Source organism: Vulpes vulpes, chromosome 2, assembly GCF_048418805.1.
Source record: "Vulpes vulpes isolate BD-2025 chromosome 2, VulVul3, whole genome shotgun sequence".
NCBI classification, from domain to species: Eukaryota; Metazoa; Chordata; class Mammalia; order Carnivora; family Canidae; genus Vulpes; species Vulpes vulpes.
Window position 1 is genome coordinate 131,771,395 of NC_132781.1, and position 20,343 is coordinate 131,791,737.

Consider the following 20,343-nt stretch of genomic DNA (forward strand, 5'->3'; position numbering starts at 1 on the left):
GTGATATCTGACTAGTTTGTCCACTATAAAGCCACAGGGTGGGTTTTTTTAAAAATAGATTTTATTTATTTATTTTGTTTTAGAGAGAGAACATGAGCTGGGGGTAAGGGGCAGAGAAGGAAGGAGAGAATCTCCGTGTGAGCACAGAGCTCACAACCCCGAGATCATGACCTGAGCTGAAACCAAGAGTTGGACGCTTAACCTGTCTGAGCCACCCATGCGCCTCTGTCTAGAGCCACAGGTTTTTTGCTTTTCGTTAGAAAAGAGTTGCTTAAGTCCAGGCCACATTCAAGAGGTAGAGGGTTAAGCTCCACCTTTGGAGGGACGCATATCAAAGATTTGGTGGATATATGCTAAATCCCACAGTTACCTGTCTGGAGGGGAGATACTTTGAGGCTGTGCAAATATTGTTTCTTTTTAAAGCTTTTATCCACTAATTTTATCATTGTCAGCATATCATGCCTGCACCAAATATTACTGGGGTTGTTGCTCTCATGATTTTTATTTCCTTGAGTCCTTCTACATTATAAGTTGGAATTCTTCTCTAAGGAGGATGTGTTCCTTGTCCATTTATTTATTCATTCCATAATTTATATCGATATGGACTCATACTTATTGAGTTATATAATACTAATGTTATTTTGTTGCTTAAACAATTGCAGCCTGGCTAAGTGGACTCTTTCAGGATGGGACGGTTGCTTCAATTTTTTTTAAAGCACTTCCTTTCTGGCGCTATTAGCGTTTTCTTCATCCCAGGCCTAGAATCAGCTGTTTTTCCAAGAAGCTTTGCTTCCTTTTATTGGAGAATGGCATTTAGAAACCAAGATCTGGGTGTGCCTAGTTTTCTTAAAAAAGGTGTTTGTCTTAAAAATCATAGAGCCTTCTTATGTTAGACTGAAGTATGTTTGTCTTAAAAGTCATTTTTTTCTGAGAGAAAAGTGAGATTTGTGTGGTGACCATTAGGTAAGTTTACTCCGTTGCTGTTGGCAGTAGTGATTAAAGTAATCAGAAATGCTCTTACAGCCTATGTTTCTAGTAATGAGAAGTACTTAAGAGAATTTGCCTTTTTGAGCTTATGGCACTTTTATGGAAAACTTAAAAAGTAACTATTTGTTCTCTCTAATTATTATTTTCTATCTGAAATACAGTTGAGAACAAACAAGAACAAAAAGGTGGGCTTTTGAAGCTACCAAGCTAAATCCACCAGTATCCCCAGACTCAAGCCTAAGCCCTTAACTCACAAAAGAAAACCTCAGGTCTGTATTCAGAAGTCATTTACTTTTATTTATACACAGCTCTAAAAAACGATGGTTATCTAGTTTCCAAACTCCTAGAGGATGTAAACCAGCATTTTAGAAGGGAGGGGGGAGATGCAACTATTAAGCAAAATGTCAGCATGAGAAAGGAGCACCTGACTTGTACAAGGAAGGAGAGCGAAAAAGAGCAGACCAGGCATTGGGCCAGCAGGGCAGTTGCTCTTCAGCTCTTCAGCTCTTCAGCTCTTCAGCTAAAGGGCCAATATCCCTGTTGAGTGAGGCCTTGAGGGCATTACTGGGAGGACATAGTATAGTAAATATGGTTCATAATGATAACCTTGAGCCATCAAATACGTGTTAAATTAGATTTTTTTATACTGTTTAAGGAGTTTATGAAGTGTTGATACATTTTTAAAAGATTTTCATCAACCTGGTGAAATGAAAATGCTGATTTAGGGAAGAAACCCTCCTTTCCTCAGTTTTTCCAGCTGAACCTTTTGTTCTGAGGAATTAAGAGCCAAAGTTTTTGAGCTTACAAAACTGTTGTTTTAGTGAGGCCATGATCGTGAAAATGACATTCTCATTTAATCTGGTTATGTGAGTGTAGTCTTCTTTTAAGGTATCAGCCTTTCATTTCTGATTTCTCCCTTAAACATGCATTATATCATTAAGTATGGCTGTCATTTTTGCATCAGGAGGATTCAGTTTCTTAGGAAGATTTAATGTATCAGAGGCATTCTCAAAAAGAATGTGTAAATACAATTTTTATATATTTATTTAGGAAAAAACCCCCAAAATTTATTGAAGAAGAATCATCAAAGAGAATTAAGTGTGATTCTTTACTGTTTTAGATAACATTTTAAGGCTGATATTTTTCTCAGCCTAACCTAGATTTTTCCTTTTCTTGTTTGACAAAATGCCAACTTTAAATATGCTAAAAAGAAAAAAAGTCAACTTAGACTTGTAGAGCTGTCTCCAAAGGAAGAAACTATTTGTTGGCTCAGAGGATCAGCACATAGCCCCAGTTAGTTAAATGGTCCAGTGGAGTTTGGGCCTGCTGGGTAATATAGTCGACCCAGCAGAGATTCTCTTGGCCTTCGCAAAATGGAGTGAAGCTCAGGGAACGAGGCAAGGTACAAGTGTGTTTAGCAAAGGTTGGAAGTGTGGAGAGAATTTGAAAGAACAAATGTTAGGAGAGAGAGAGAAATGAAAGAGAAGGACCCAGGTAGATTAAGATCCTGCTGTAGCTATCATTTATCATATCTTCACTGCTTCTGTATTTTACGGTCCTAACATCTGTAGGTTTCTGAAGCAGGGAAACAGATTTCTGTTGCATATGAGACGTTTTACAATTTCTCACTACCTTTCTCTGGGAAAGAGGCAAATTTATTTCAACCTTAAATAGCAGGGTTCATACTCTGCCAGAGAAATTAGTTTGAATTAGATGGAACATTTGTTAAGCTAATGTATTTGATTTACAAATGTATGGCCATTTGCCTTTTCCTCAAAATTCCGGAATTTGAAAACTGTTCTCTATGTTTATGTAGTTCATTCCTCAGATTTTTTTGGTTTTGTTTTTGCTTTACACTGCAGAATTTTCTTTGACAGTATATCCAATATATTTGTATTTTAGGCAATTAAAGTAGCTTTTATAAACATATTAACTCTGATTAAAAAACTAGACCACATACCTTTTGAGTAGTCTCTTACGTTGTTGAAGTACTATACTTTTGTCTACATTCAATATGTCTGTTGAGTTTTATGATGTAATAGAGTTGTCACCAGTCATTGGATCATATACATGATGTCAGTCTTTTCTCATTAGTTTTCCCTCTTTAATCCCCATTAAAAACCTCTTCCAGAGTTCTTCTTGTTTCATCATTTGATGCTCAGTATTATGTGGGCTATATTTCAATTTGGAGTCCCCTATTTTCATGAATAAGTTTGGTTGCCTCCAAGTAAGTGGATCCTTAAGGGTATTCCAGTTGCTTCCAGACATCTTAAAAATAAACCAAATATACATACTAAATACAATTAAATTCTTAAAAAAAAAACGCGCCCCTGAAAATCTATTATAAACCAAAGAAAAAAATAATTTGAGGCAAAAGTCAGGATTTTCATTAGCTATTTTGAATATGAGTATCTATATTTTGGTTTTCACTTGGTTAGATTCTAAAGTTTAGAATTTGAGGGTCTGTAAGGAGATCTATCTACAAGGATGCCCTTAAGCTAAATAAATGGAGAGAACAGAACTTGAACTCTGAAATACTCTGCATAATTTCATGCATATTTGGGAGAAACATCTATTGCCCTTTTTTAGATTCTCAAAGGATCGCTACCCTCCCTCCCGCCCCACCCCCAAGAAGGTAATGGACCACTGATCTAGTCCTTTAGCCTCTTTTTGCAGATATGAAAATGAGGCCAATGACTGAAGGTCAAATCGCTAATTAGTATCAGAGCTGGGATTAAAACTCAAGTCTCTTTCCCAGGTCACTTCTTATTCCATTATACTGACAATCCTTAGACACATTATTTTGATTCTGAAACACACATTAATCTACTATATACATAATTGGTACTTAATTAGCACTCTTTAATATTTGAAGCCATTTGGGTTTACATTTCTTGTTTAAAAATGAATGGTATTCAAAAATTTGGCACAGGAGCTCTGTTATCCATTTTAAATTATTAATTTTTAAAAATCCTAACATTTGGTAATATAAAATCATATTATCCATAAACAATTTTATTTAACAGTTATTTGATGTTGAGAGGAAAATTGTGGTTGGAGCTCTGGGCCAATATTTTGGTTCTGGTTCTTTCTATAATGTTAACTAGTATTACATCCAACAGAAATGCTCTCCTAGCCTAAAATGGAATGTATCTGTTCATTTACATTATAAACACTTGGTTTTCAGAAGAAATAAATGTAATCAAGTTGTTATTTAAAATAGTGTGTATTTATTATTAGTGGCACTTCTGTGAGATTTTGAAAGAGTCACACTTAAACAGGGTAATTATCTATAGTAAGAGTTTAATTCTCACTAGTCCTTCACATATGCTTTCTGTGTGCTAAGGCACATGGGTCATTAATTTTCAGACTTTGTGATCTTGTAGCTTTTCACACCAGAGCAATTTGGTATATTCAGGTTTCGTTTAATCAGTTTACTAAATAAAATTTTTATTTTTTGTTTATTGATTTGCTCACTCAAATGCTGAGTATATGATATATGCCAGGCACTGTTGTATGTACTTAAGGAATGTCATCAGGATCTTAACTGTCCCCCCTTCATAGGACACCATGTACTGTTCCATTCTATTATGGAATAAACTCTAAGGTAGGACTTGCATGTTAGACTCTCTTGGGTCCTTTCTCAAACAGTTATTTCAGCTTTGCCACTCATGTTTCTAGTATTTGGAGGGAAAATATTGTAAACCCCTTTCTTGACCATTATGGCTTGAGAGTGTCTGGTGTTCTGGTTAATGGAATTATTAATAGATATTTCTAGTTGAGAGAATGTCAGTGAACTTTTTTTTTTTTAAGATTTTATTTATTTATTCATGAGAGACACAGATTGAGAGAGAGAGGCAGAGACATAGGCAGAGGGAGAGAAGCAGGCTCCTTGCAGGGAGCTTGATGTGGGACTCCATCCCGGATCCCGCAATCACAATCCCAACCGCTGAGCCACCCAGGCGTCCCCGCCAATGAACTTTTAACTGTAATTGTGCAGATAGCAACTTGGGTTTGCTTTCTTTTGTATTGCATTATAAGAAGATTGACTTTCAACAATCAGCTTACTTTTCCCAATAAATAATTGGTTCTTTAATAGTAGAAGGGGAATATTGTTGATTAGACGTGTCCAGCCTTTAAGCCACTCATGACTGTTTTTTTTTTTTTTTTTTTTAATTTTATTTATTTATTCATCCTGGGTCTCCAGGATCAGGCCCTGGGTTGAAGGCGGCACTAAACCCCTGAGTTACCCAGGCTGCTCCATGTCTAAGTTTTTAAACTCGTGGAGAAAAGTCACAAAAGCCTGTTGATTGGCTCATGCTGATTTATGATTCTAAACTCTCAGTTGAGCCTCTAGTGAAGAACTCCTGCTGCTCACCTTGAACTGTGTTTTTTTGTTTTGTTTTGTTTTGTTTTCTTTCCCTATAGCTATTCTAGATGTTGTACTACCATTCTTCTTAAGCTTCCAGCTCTTGGTTTCTGCTCAGGTTGTGATCTCAGGGTCATAAGATCAATATCCACATTGGGCTCTGCTCAGTGTAGAGTCTGCTTATGACTCTCTGTCCCTCTCCCCTTCCTCACTGTGCTTACGCTCTCCCTCTCTTTCTCTTTCTCTAAAATGAATAAAATCTTTTTTTTTTTTTAAGGTTTTATTTATTTATTCATGAGAGATGCACACACACCTAGAAAGGCAGAGACATAGGCAGAGGGAGAAGCAGGCTCTCTGCCGGAGCCTGATGTGGGACTCGATTCCGGACCTTGGGATCATGCCCTGAGTCAAAGGCAGACGCTCAACCACTGAGCCACTCACGTGTCCCTCCTTTTATTTTTTTTAAGGTTTAGTAAATAAAGTTCAGTAGCACTCCATTTATTGTATAAATTCTTAGAGCTGTTACCATTCTGAGGTACATTCTCAGTCTCCAAAAGGATGGTGCTTGGGTGCCACGTAATCCAAAATTCTGTGACCTTACAGAACACCACCCTCCCCTCTCCCCTTTTGATAAATACCTATTAACATACATAGAGTGGTTTGGGAAATGGGGGTCCCTGTTTTTTGGGAAATGGGGGTACTCTTTTTTTCTTCTTTCTTGTTGCTGAATACAGCCTTGATGTCACTTCTTAGCAATCAGTTGCCCAATAATCCAGTGAATTCTCAGAACCGGAGCCCCGTGTTATTCATGGATACTTCTCCAGAGACTTGTACATTGCCTGTTACCAGGTTAGGGGATTAGGGAAGTGATTGTTGAATGGTATAGCATAGCCACTCATATTCATAATTACTGAATGGAGAGGGAAACAATACTGCTGCTTAGGTGGTAAAGGCAGACAAGATAATCTGATGCGTTTGTTTTGTTTCATTTTTAATGGATTTTTGTGTTTATTTTTCTATATTTTATACATTTTGCATAAACTTTACCTATTTTTATACAATCTGAGATTTTTTAGATTAGATTTAGATTTTAGATATAGAACATAAAAAGCTATCATGCCTTAAGAATATCAGGTGTAATCAGATGGTTAAAACTTATGTAGATAAAAATTGTTTACTTTTATATTGAATTCAGAGTTTTAAAAGATTCTCCCCACATGCCAGTGACATACACATAACCGCAGCAATAGCAGTATGTATCAATTTTCTCTCTCCTTCCCTGAGCCATAACTTCCAAATGATTTGAGAAGACCATTGCTTCAACTCTGTAGCAGCAAGGGCAAGTCAAAGGTCTTGTGTGAGTGAGTGTGACAACTACCATCCTTCATCTTGTCATGGATACTCTCCATTACTGCTGCGTGCCTTCCTAATTTCTAGAAATCATTTCCTATAATCTCTTTTCCTTATTTAATGCATGAGAAAAGAAAAAAGAACAAGAAATAAATACGAAGCAACTTGCCCATGGGGCTGACATTAGATAATGACTGAAATTAGAACCAGGAGCCCAATCTTTCTCTGCCTTGTTTACTTTGAGTGCTGTAATCCATCTTCTTCTCTGGAGAGTGGCTGAGCCATGGGAGGGCTGGGAAACCATGAGTTAAAGAGAGCTTTGGAGTGTCCTGTTGATGAAATAGGCTTGGCTGGCCAGTAGGGCAAAGCTTCATTGATGATGACTGCAGTGTTTACACTTGGTGTGTGGTCATTACCAGGCTCCCAGAACATGTGTTGGATGTCATGTATATGGCAGATTTTTTCCTCAAGAGCACCTTTTTGATTTTACCAAAAGTTCTTTTGTATCTCTTAAGTAATTTGTATTCACTGTAGAGAGTTTAGAAAAAGGACTTACCCACACCAGCCAACGCAAGGAAAAAATTCGTCTGTAATCTCAGTGCTCCAAGATATGAGTAGGAATAATCTTAGTGAATTTCATCTACATTTTGAATAGGTGACCAATTTCTTTGCTTCTCCTTTACTATGTACTTAAAGAAAAAAAAATGTACCATTTTAGCCAAGGTATAAATTCCATCTATTGACTGTTCTGAAATATACACACATGGAACAGAGAGGATTTTCTTCTCAGCTGGACCTCCATATACAGGGAAATAACAATACTTACAGCCTTGGTGGCAAGGCTAGTTCCTTGGGATTCTTTGAAGATACCAGAAGTTCTAACTTCACTCTGCTCTTCAGGCCATAAATTACCGGGAATGAAAAGCTGTGGTCACTTTTTCTTCCAGAATAAGAACTGCAAGTTTCCTTATAGTTGCATCCAACTTTAAATTAGTCTTCAGCTCAGTGGCAAGATGGATTTGAGCTGTGAAAATAATTTTATATACATTGACACGGAAGGCAAACGCTAGGGATTAAAAAAAGGTGTTTTACATTTTGGAAGAGAGCTCTTATAAGGTAGGAGTGAAAAATTGCTTTTTGAAACTAGAAGTTATTTTGAGACAAATCAAGTCTTCTAATTTTCCTTCTTTTCTACCCTGTTTGGAATCCAATCACTATTACAGTGTACTATGTAAATGGGGACAATTTTTAAAAAAATGATTGTTCCATTAATTTGGAAATGTGAATGTTAGAGTAGAATTACTACAATAACAACAACCTTTGTCCATTATTTTAATGGAAATTCTAGCATGCTCCTGGTAGTTGGCATTTCCAGCAGCCTGCATACTCTCACCAAAGAGCCAGGTTTTAGTACACATGTAGAAAATGCCAGGCTTCCGAGACCATTACATTTCCATTACAATAATAATAGCAGGCATTCCATACAAGGAATCCCTGTGGTGGTTAATGTACATTGTCAGTTCTACAACCTAGAGCAGTCTTGGAAGGTAGGTATTGTTAATCCCCTTTAATAGATGAGAAAATTAAGTCTAAGTTACTTGTCTGAGGTTATTTAACTGAGATGTGTTGGAATTGGAAGGAAATTCTGAAGTCCTACCTCACCTTGAGTTATCCTGTATGCTCTGTTGCCTCTGACTTATTCATATAGGGTATACTTTCCCTTAGGCAAAAAATGTGTTACTAAACTAGTTGCCAATATTTTTTTCATTAATTGGTTGTTTTGAATACACAAAGAATCATCAGTTATGAGGGATTCATGGGACATTGTGAAACACTTTATAAAAGTAAATACTCTGTTTTTTAATTTAGATTTTGAATGAAAGTTTTACTTCAAGTAGGATGCCTTAGGGGTGTTTGGGTGGCTCAGTTGGTTAAGTATCTGCCTTTGGCTCTGATCATGATCCTCGGGTCCTGGGATTGAGCCTCATCTCGGGTGCTTGTTTGCATATGGGCTCTGTCTCTCTTTCTCTGTCATAAATAAATAAAAATCTTTTTTTTTTTAAAAAAAGTAGAATGGTATAGGTATAAGTATTAAGTTATGATAGTAGTACATTTTTTTGTTACTGTGGAATTTTTTTGTTATTTTTCTTTCTTAATGCTGGGACCAGTTTAATATCCCATACCTGACTTCTTGGAATGGGGAGCATATAGGTTACATATCACAGAGTATATATTCTTTCCTGTTCTATTTATTATGTTCACTTAAGTGTATTTTGACTAGAAAAGATTTATTTAGGTTGTAATTCTAATAATCTCTATCACTGGTTCCCTGGGCCAGCAGCAGCATATCACTTAGGATGATAAAGTGGGGCCCAGCAATAGGTAGTATCACCAGTTTTCCAGGTGATTCTGATGCACATTCTAGTTTAAGAAGCCCCATTCTATATGGTCCACATACCCAGAACTTAAGAGGATTTGTGCATTCTTTCATCCAACAAATGGTTCTTGAGCACTTCCTTCAGGGTATTCCTCTGTGATGGCAATGCCACAGATTTCTGCTGTCTTAGATGATGTCAGAGACTTCTGTTGCTAGCTTAAATCAATGTAAGAGGGGAGTTACCCTCTTACCTTTAGTTACCTAAAGAGGTAACTATTAGGTAAGTTTAAAGTATCCTGGGCTCGAAGCCAGAGCTTTTAGTTATTTGTGAATTCTGCAAGGCAGGGCAAGCATTGCTTGGAAGAGCATTACTTCCTTCTTATGACACAGTTACAAGGGCCTGGCCTGTTCCAGGAGCTGTTTTGGATCTCAGGCTACCAGAGATGAAAGGCAGTGCTCTGCCTCCAGGGGCCTTAAACCTTAACACTCTTTACTGTCTGGATCTGTTAATTTGTCTCCCTTCATCCTTTTAAATCATTTTTGTGTTGGTGTGGAGAGATTTTACATGTGCAGATTTATTATTTGGGTTATAAAAACCCATGTTCCTAACAGTCCTTCAGAGCCCTCCTTATTCAGACAGAGTATATTGTACCACTACCTTTCAGAGAGAACCCTCAGCTTTTTTTTTTTTTTTAAAGGGGTGGGGTGGGGTGGGGAGTGTGATCATAGCCCACTCTGCAGTTGTGAGAGCTGCATGTGTCATAGTCTTTGCCTTAGGTAGGCATCAGGGATTGGTTAGGGCCAAGATATGGGGGCTACTGTTGGGATTGAGGGCTCATGCTCGGAGCCTCAGAGCATGGGTGGAAGATGTTGACCACTGAAGCGTGCATTCTCCCCTCCTTGGTCTGAGCTCACTTTTCTCTTTACCTCTTGGCTGTGTGGGTAAACAAAATTAGTCTCTAGAGTTTCTCCTTTACTTCCGCTCCTAAAGCAAACAGCCAAGCATTTCTGAAGGTTGTTTGGCTGTAAGCAACAACAGGAAATAAACAGGTAAAAAGGATTTTCTGTCCCCTGCCTGATTTAGGCCTGGACCCTGGGAAGTAAGACAAAGGTGTGCAGAGGTGCTAAGAGTTGGTGTTTGGACACCAAAGGGCCCTTATAAACATAATTTGTACTTCAGAAGTTCAGGACCCAGGTGAGAGACCAAATGGGGGAGGGGAAGAGGAGGAATCACTGAACTGTAGGGGTGGCAGTATGGATATTGGGGGCTATGCATATGGCGCAAGGGATCCTGTCTCATCTGGCCTTTAAGAAGAGTGGAAGGCTAGAACACTTTGCCTGAATTAGAAAAGGTTGGGACATAAGAAAGTGGAATTTAGAAGATTCAGCAAATGATTAAAATTCCTAAGCACTGTGCAGCTTTACAGTTGTGCAAATAAGTCACGTCCTACCTAATTTGTTTATAGCCCCATCCATAGCCTCCCCCTCATCGCCTAATTCTGAGGCTAGGCAATGATTGTTTCCCTCAAATATGTATGTTAAAATACATTCTTTTTTTTTTAATTTTTATTTATTTATGATAGTTACACAGAGAGAGAGGCAGAGACATAGGCAGAGGGAGAAGCAGGCTCCATGCCCCGGGAGCCCGATGTGGGACTCGATGCGGGGTCTCCAGGATCACGCCCTGGGCCAAAGGCAGGCGCTAAACCGCTGCGCCACCCAGGGATCCCTGTATGTTAAAATACAGAGATGCATTCTGGAAAATTATTTGATGGTAATGGTGGTGGTGGGTAACCCTTATGTACTTCAAGATTTGGCATGACAAGGAATGATGTGATTTTTTTTTTTTAACCCCCCACATTCCCCTTAAACTAATGTTCCTTTCAGGTGCTTATGGTAGGTAGCTAAATTAGTGGATAAGTGTCTTTTCTTCAGAAATAATTTTAAGTAACTACCTAACATAGTTATTGTGATCATATGGATCCTTGTATGAAATGGTGCAAGAATATACATTAACTAGAAAATGAAACCGCTACTGAACAGAATGCCGCTGGGAACTCTCAGTTGGGCCCATCCGGTGCATGCTCCGTAAATTTTTATGTTGTTTGTATGGTGTGCTGTGGTTTACAGTCTGGTCTTTGCATTAATTTCCCATTGTCTTCCTCTCAAATATTAATGAACTGTAGGAATGATTCCATCCCAGATAGACGTTTTAAAGGTGAACTTAAAAATAACGCTTTTCCTTTAAAAAATAATTTTTCTGAAAGATGGAAACTGCTTCATTAGTGATTGCCGGCAAAATCTCCTAATGTCTTTCTATAAGCTGTTTAAGCTTAGTATTAGAAATTAGGGCTAGAGAATTTAATTAGCCAGCTTAGAGGATGCAGTCTCTCTAATTTAGGATTTCCCTTTGAGAAAATTATGTAGTTGAAGAAGGAGTATCATATTTTAGACAAGTTGATTTTTGAGTTGTTTTAGTGCCTCCATCTTGGGCTCTTATCGCATCTGTAGTACTGATCTGGAAATTGTGCTTGATTTGAATTAAATTTTTTTGTTTTTAAATTGATAATTGCAACATGGCATGTTGTTGGATTGTGTGCAGTATTTTTTTTTTTTGATTGTGTGCAGTATTTATCAGAGTTAGGAAAGGTGAAAGTTAGGCATTTGGAGGCAATGATTAACTCATCTGTTTTACCAAGGACATAATCAGATATTAGTTACTTTGCATTTAGACAATATAATGAGTTTAGTCAACCAATGAATATTTTGTTATGAGAGTGTTAAATGTTAACACTTTTGCATTTTTAGACTTAGCTTAAAAAAAATACAGAAAAACCTCTCATAACCCTTACCACCCTTTCAGCCATAACATTACATTGCCTTGGTTTCTGCCTTTAATTTCCCCAGGGGTTCTTTTTATTTAGGAAAAGGGTGAAAGATGTATTTGTATAAGTACTACAGCAGTGCCTCTGTTAAGTTCTTTTTCAACAAAGAATATGTTACTTGAGCGCCTCGTGCACAGGGTGCATATTTTTCTGAAAAGAATGTACCCTGAAAGAAGGAGTTTTTAGTGTATATTTATTTCAGGTATGCCAGTTTATTTTAGCTTAGAAATTTTCTAATGCTTTGAGTTTGTAGCAGTTTTTCAGTTAACTGAGTATATATATATATTATATATATATATACACACACACACACACACACACATACATACATACATACATATGCATACATGCACAATATAGCCAACCTTTAGAAATTCTTTGTGTATTTTAAAACAGTTACCTTTCCCGTCTGATATCATAGGTCTCCTTATCCCCTTTAAAATGCAACGGAAATTCAACCTTAGATATGGAAAATCAGCTTTCAAGGAATTGAAAATATCAGTGACGGAGTAAATGTTTGCTTTCTAGAAACTTTAATCCTTGTTAATTTAGATTACTGTAGATGATATATGAATATTCATTCGTGTGTGAGAAATTTGCCCCTTCAGTATTTCTCTGCTGAGTCTTATTCACTACTGACCTAGTCTAAGATCCAAGTGCAAATAATGCCATTTGAAAAATGATTTGGTGAAGAGGATTTATTTTTTCCATTTCTTAGCAGTACATTTTAATAGCAATTTTTTTGTCATTCTGATCTCATAATGATTGAGATCTTCTAAGTCCTTTGCTTACCAGGATTATGCCTGTTGATATTTACTGTTGGATATTAAATCCGAGAAAAAAAATAATGACTATTCCCTAAGTAACAGTAGTAATAAAGTGGTTAGCACATCTTTAATAATAAAGAACATACTTTTATGGAAAAATAATTGTAGCCCCCAAACAAAAGATATTTTAGTGGAAAAGGTGGCATTGTATTACATTTTTGAAAGTCTTTGTAATGTCTGTCTTTATGGAAAAGAGCTGGATTTTCCTGTCCCTGTGTTCATTCTGCTGTGATATCACATATCCTGTAGCTTCTGGAAAATTAAATGTACACTTACAAGAGAGTTCAAAAGGTCAGCAATGTCTAGGTAAAATTATGAGAAAAAATTTTGATCTTTTAGATCAAACCTGTGAAGGGTTTTGGGGACCCTGAGGGTATGTCCCTGGACCATATTTTGAGAATTACTGCATTGTAACATTTTAGAAATAAGGATGGGTGTTTGTTTGTTTATTTATTTGTTTTTTTTTTAAATTTTTTTTTCTTTATTTATTTATGATAGTCACACAGAGAGAGAGAGAGAGAGAGAGAGAGGCAGAGACACAGGCAGAGGGAGAAGCAGGCTCCATGCACTGGGAGCCCGACATGGGATTCGATCCCGCGTCTCCAGGATTGCGCCCTGGGCCAAAGGCAGGCGCCAAACCACTGTGCCACCCAGGGATCCCCTATTTGTTTTTAAAGATTTTATTTATTTATTCATGAGAGACACAGAGAGAGAGAGAGAGAGAGAGAGAGAGAGGCAGAGACACAGGCAGGGGGAGAAGCAGGCTTCATGCAGGGAGCCTGATGTGGGACTTGATCCCAGGACTCCAGGATCACGCCCTGGGCCAAAGGCAGGCGTCAAACCGCTGAGCCACCTCGGGATTCCCCAGGATGAGTGTTTATAAAAAAAAAAATCTCTCCCCTATTATTTTCTAGTTTCTCTGTGTATTCAGTAACAGTCATTGACAAAATTAACTGCATGTTGGTGGAATTTAATAGGATGGTGGGGACAGAAAGCTGGATTAAACAAAGGTGTAAGACTCTGAAGATTTTTGGTTTTGTTGTCAAGCAGCAGTGATCCCGCTAGTGCCATCCAACTCAGTATCTAAGACATTCTCAATGGCTACGCTTAATTTTACAAGCCATTTCTCAAGTGAGACCCCTTGCTCCCCCTTCCAAGGTTCCAGTAGCAAAGATTTTAAAAAGTGTTGTAGGGAATGTATCCAACATCCCTCCCCTGTTTCTCCAGCTGGGAAGGGAAGGAAAGAGAAATAAAATTTAACGAGTGCTTTTACTATGTGCCAGGTGCTTTACATATGTTATTTCATTTAAATCCCCACAACAACCTGGAGGAGGTGTTTTTAGCCCCATTTTGCAAATGAATAGAACAAGACTCAGAAAGGTTAAAGAACATGTCCAGAGCACACAGCATTTAAGTGAGAGAGCCTGATCAGAATCAAAATGTCTCTATTACCAAACCTTCTACAGTGCTGTGCCTTGGTTTCTGCTTTGTTTTTTTTTTTTTTCCCAGGTCTGCAGATTGAGAATGTGAATACTAACATTTTATTGGGCTCACTGATAAAACTTGTTGGTGATGAAAGAGTTTGCCCTGTGAAGTTTGCTCTTAGGAGATTAACTATCATTGACAGATTATAAAGTCAAAGAAATATATTTATAAGAAAAGGTTTATGGATGAAAAATTTGGTTCTTTGAGAATTAATTGCTTGCCCCTTTCTTTGTCCTCAGGTCTGTCATATAGAACAGTTAACTGTTTCAGAAAGAGATTTTGTATTTGCAATTCTAAAACAGTGGGTCATCAAGGTTTGTCAGAACTCCAGAAAGGTAAAATCCATTCTTAAGAATATTATTTTGATTCAGGTCACCCACTCTCTAAGAGATAAGACTGGCTGTTGGTAGGGAGTACAAGGTGGAGGAAGGATGGCTTATGTAGCTGTCTAGGGGTTGTTGAGGGAGGAATATTCTTGTTTCTTTTGCCGTGTGCTCTGGAATGATTTAGGACCAACTGAGAGGGAGTCAAAATTTCAAAGGTTTCTCAAATCAGAGACGACCATGCAGTCCTGAAGTGAGTCCTGATGGATTTCGTACATACGGACTCAGTTTTGTATAGTCTAAAAAAAAACAATATACCAGCTGTCACTTATAGGTGTGTATGTAATTTTCTTGTATTTAAAGTAAAGCCAGTTGCCTTTAGCAACATCAACCATCCCAACCTAAAAGTGAAGAGGGGGAATCCCCAAACAAATAAGCCTCAGAGTGTTTAATAGTTGCCACAAGGTAGTCAAATAAGAGGTGCAGATGACCAAGGACAAAGAATTTTCAATGAAAAAGACTAGCCACATAGGAGAGGAGTCCTTTGGAAGGCTGATAAGTGGGGAAAAGTAAAAAAACAGCCCGTTTAAAAATATTGCCACCTGCAGTTGCCTGTTATAGGGAGTGTTGCCCACTCTCTTGGTAGCACCAGATGGGTCCAGTTGATTAGGGTGGCAGGGTAGTATTTAATTTACATTTAGAAATATTTCTAAGAAAAATGGTTGGAATTCTTCAAGGAGTTTGGGTGTTTGAAAGATAATCTGGAATTTCTTGGAAAATGAACATTCGTGAAATGTCTTAATCTTTGATGGTATCAGATTAATAAAGTGTTACTCTGTAAGACATGTATATGTTTACGTGTGCTCTCACAATCTCTTGAATTAAATTGTTTTGGAAGTCACAGTATTTTATAGTTTGCTTTTTAAAAGACTATATGAGAATAGTAAATATTTGTTGTAATGAAATTGAGTAATGAGTTTTTCCTTTGGCATAATTTCATGATAGCAGCATTCAGTGTACTTCTTTCTTTCTGACTTAAACATCTTAAGCAGTTTCCTGCAAAACTATTTGAGGATTCATCACTTTTCTTTAGGGCCTCTTCTCTGGTATTCAACTCAGTCTCTTTTGAAGCACCCATTATGTTATACCCTTACAGACTAAATACTAACTAGTCTAACTCTTGGATCTTCAATTGTCTTGGCTTAGCCTGTGATTGGAGAAGTTCTCCAATATCACTTTCATGGAAAGACAAAGATGTTGACTTTGGTGGACCAGGAGAGAGATGATAGTGTTAAGCTGGAGAGATCAATTTTATAAACAATTTATGATAAATCTTTCCCCATAGTTACAATTGTGTGTGTGTGTGTGTGTGTGTGTGTGTGTTTTTAAGATTTATTTATTTATTCATTCAGAGAGAGATGCAGAGACATGGGCAGAGGGGAGAAGCAGGCTCCATGCAGGGAGCCTGACATGGGACTCGATCCTGGGTCTCCAGGATCACACCCTGGGCTGCAGGCGGTGCTAAACCACTGTACCGCTTTGGCTGCCCCTACAGTTGGTTTCTTTGTATATATATATGTATGTTACAGGTGGAAAATGTTGAGAGATCCCTTGCACTAAATGTACAGAATATACTTGAGGACTCTTCGAATTATTTCTTATGATCCATTGTTTTGTTTTGTTTTGTTTTGTTTCTATCTTAATCTGTGCCTATCCCATTGATTTCTAATTACTGGATGCTTACAGTGCATCTGGTATATAATAAGATAAGTTTGCCCTTATTATTCTTCACTTTTGAAATTTTCTTAGGGGTTTACCTTTTTTTGTGACTTTATTTCCCCATGGGAAAATATGTTAATTTTTTAAAAAATATGATTTTACATCACTATGTATCTTTAATTGTTGTATTCAAAAACTTCTTGACTGAAAGAGATAAAAGAGACTGGAATATTCATTCTGAAACGGATATAATCTCTTTGTAAAGTTATCGTATTACAGTTCTGTAGGTTTTTTATCATGAAGTTTACTAGTGACTTGTTTTTAGGGATTGTTCTCTTTAATTTGATTAATTTGGTAAAATTATTACCACACTTTTCTCTTTCCACTAAGTTACTAAATACAAATTATTAGGATGAAATTATATTACTCTGAAAGATATCCTTTGAGTAGTGAGTAGTGTTTCTTCCGACTCTCTGCCCTGATTATCATCCCTTGGGGGAGACCATACGTAGGGTTCAAGTGTCTCACATGTGAATTTTAGGCATCATCAGCTGTCAGTCTTATGTCCTGCACCTACCATCCCTCTCAGATTTCCTTCATAGTAAAGATCTTTCTCTTTGTGAATGAAGACAGTGCCCTGCTTCATGAACTTTATTCTAGTAGCATAGATAGTGGAAAGCTGGAAGAGAGCCAGAGGCTTCATTTTGATCTTTGGTTTCTGTTGGGTACCCAAAGTCTTGAGGTAGATCACTCTCCTGGAGGTTCCCAAAGTGATCTCCTTAAGGTTCAGCTCTTGCCTCCAAGTTTGGCTGTCAGAGGAGGAAGGTGGAACTAAGTGGATGTGCCAAAACAACAGCAAAACTTAGAATTAGCTTTCCATATATTTATGGCAAAATAGTGAGGAGGTTTTGTCCCCTGTCCATATAGGCAGTGTGGTGGGAGGCAATTTTCAGTTGGCTGTAAGCTCTTCATACGGTGAGTGTCTCTGGACCATTATAAGCAGTGGCCACGTGGCTATTAGTCCTGGAGGGTGTGGAGGATTTGTGTGTAGATCTAAGTTGTAAAGCCCCTTTCCACTTGGTGATTTTGTGTGCTCATGTGTGTGTTTGTGTGAATATGTTCAAGCATGTTTAAACATGTAGCTCATCATGAGCTACTCAGACTGTGGTTTGAATGAGCTTTGATGGGCTTTTGCAGTTCCACCAGTAGACATTGCTCATAGACATTGCTGTATTGGGGCATGTGTTATGCACGTTACATAAAGACTTACTAAATAAAGAAATTAGTCTGATCAGTGTTGTGTGAAAGACCCACTCCAGAGTTGCATTGTTGGTTGGAGGATGCTAGTGGCTGCCTAGAATAAAGGTTGAGGGTAGGGAGGAGTTTGTTGAGCAGAAAGCCAAGCTGGCCTACCCTACTTTGAAAAGTTTTTTGTTTTTTTTTTTTAAGGGAAGAAAACCACTGATTTTTGTCAGGTATATAACAGATTCAGAGTAATTATGGCTTATTAGCTGTGATCTAACAACTTCTTATAGGTTTGATGGCAGTGTATTGCTATTAGTATTCTTGCTTTGGTGTATCAAATACTTGAGTATGTCTGCGGAATACCATTTCCTTTTTTACCTGTAAGATGTCGAGAAGGGGAGGTAGGGAGGATGTTTGAGTGGCCTGGATGTTTTTACTTGAAAATGAAAATTTTTTTTCTTGCAGTTGTCAAGTACTGCCTGTTTCAAAGAATTAGAAGTACTTCATAGGATCTGAATACAGCAGCTAAACTTTCTCCTTCCTTTCTCTCACACAGGTTTCCACTTGAGTGGCACAGTGACAGAACCTGCAATACAATCGGAGCCAGAAACTGTTTGCAACGTGGCCATCAGCTTTGATCGTTGCAAGATTACCTCAGTGACCTGCAGCTGTGGAAACAAGGACATATTTTATTGTGCTCATGTTGTGGCGCTGTCTCTATACCGCATCCGCAAGCCAGAGCAGGTCAAACTCCATCTTCCCATTTCAGAGACTCTCTTTCAAATGAATCGAGACCAACTACAAAAGTTTGTACAGTATTTGATCACAGTGCACCACACGGAAGTTTTGCCAACTGCTCAGAAATTAGCAGATGAAATTCTTTCTCAGAATTCAGAAATCAACCAAGTTCACGGTGAGTTACAGACATTCATTCTGTAGATTTTTTTACTGTGTTCTTTTTCACTTAGAAATAAAGTTCTTCTGCATAAAAATGAATTAAATGTGAATCTAGGTCATCAGCATTGCTCTTAGGTAACCAAGAGAGATTTAAAAAGATTTTTTAAATTATTTTTTATTATTGAAGTATAATGGACATAACTGAGAGAGATTTCTTTAAATTTAGTTTTGCATCATAAAACATTTCTTTCAAAGTGTTGTGTGTATTCTGCTAGAATACCAAGCCTTTTGTGCTCAGAAGAATTTCTCATTTAATAAAGCTTGGCTCTTAAACTATTTCATTTGGTAAAATTTCATCAAATACTAGATAAATTAGTTATGGGAAATACTGACTTAGTCATTTAATTCACCTTTTGAGCCTTTGTCAGTAAACTAACTTGCATATACTCTAGATTTTTTTTCAATTTCTTTTAAAATTTGTTTTCCAAAGTAGGACATTTCTTCCCTCCCTCCCTTCCTCCTTCCCTCCTTCCCTCCTTCCCTCCTTCCCTCCCTCCCTCTCTCTTCCTTCCTTCCTTCCTTCCTTCCTTCCTTCCTTCCTTCCTTCCTTCCTTCCCTCCCTCCCTCCCTCCTTCCCTCCTTCCCTCTCTCCCTCCCTCCGTTTTCCTTCCTTCCTTCCTTCCTTCCTTCCTTCCTTCCTTCCTTCCCTCCCTCCCTCCCTCCCTCCCCCCCCTCCCTCCCCTCCCTCCCTCTTTTAGAGAGGTAGAGAGGGTGATGGGGGAAAGACAGAAGGATAGAATCTTTTTTTTTTTTTTAAGAGGGGTAGAATCTTAAGCAGACTCCATGCCCAGCACAGAGCCCAACATGGGGCTCAGTCTCACAACCCTGAGATGATGACCTGAGGTGAAATGAAGAGTCGGACACTTAATCATCTGAACTACACAGGCACTCCCAAAGTAGGACATTTCTGTCAGAATGCCTCATAATAAGAAAATAAATTAATTTTAGAAAAATATTACAACTTATTCAGAGAGAATTTAGGAGATAACTATCAAAAAAAAAAAAAGGAGATAACTATCATTGTGTATAAGAAATCTCAAAAATGGTTTCTTTTGGATATTTCTACACTGAACACAGTATCTCACTTATTTGTAAACACATTGATCAGCTCCTTATTTTGTACATTGCAAATATGTTGACTTACAAGAATATATGTGCAACTTGTCAGAAATATGCCCACCACCTATTTCATGGGGCACATTAACACAGGATAAATAATATGGTTAAATTATAGGTTGCAGTGCCTTAAAAACATTTAGATATAATTTTTAAAATACTTAAAATATATGGAAGAACGTAACACAGTGATGACTACGCACCTCTGGGGCCTAACATTTTTCGTTTCTTTGGTTATATTGATTTGAGATCTAGGACCAGTCACTCAGTTCTATTTTTTTTTAGGTTTCTTCAAAGTCATTAATTGCTTTGGTTAATACAAATGTTTAAGAAAGCAAGTTTAAAGTTATTTCTTGAAAACCTTTTAAATTGTGAGATAAAACATGTAGAAAAGTACATAAAATATGAATGCAGATTAATAAAGTGAACCAACATCCAGGTCCCAAAAATAGACTACTCTCCACACTTGAGAGAGGGTTCCATATATCCCCTATCACAAGCTCCTTTCTCTTCCCCATAGTAACCACTGCCTGGTTTTTATGGTAATCACTTCCATGGTGGTTTGTGTTTTGTTGTTGACATTATTAAACACTAGTTTTAGTTTTACCTGACTTTAATTCAAATCATGTTTGTAAGATTTATGCTATTGTTTTATGTACCTATAGGTCATTCATTTTCATTGTTCTAGGGCAGCACTGTCCAA

General features: G+C 37.6%; 1 protein-coding gene across 1 annotated transcript in view; it reads left to right on the top strand.

Annotated features, from left to right (window-relative positions):
* ZSWIM6 (zinc finger SWIM-type containing 6) overlaps positions 1-20,343 on the top strand; it is a 193,154-nt gene that overhangs the window by 106,502 nt on the left and 66,309 nt on the right. Inside the window, exon 2 of the mRNA XM_072749999.1 lies at positions 18,124-18,480. Within this exon, the coding sequence (XP_072606100.1) occupies positions 18,124-18,480 (357 nt within the window). The remainder of the gene's footprint in view (positions 1-18,123; positions 18,481-20,343) is intronic.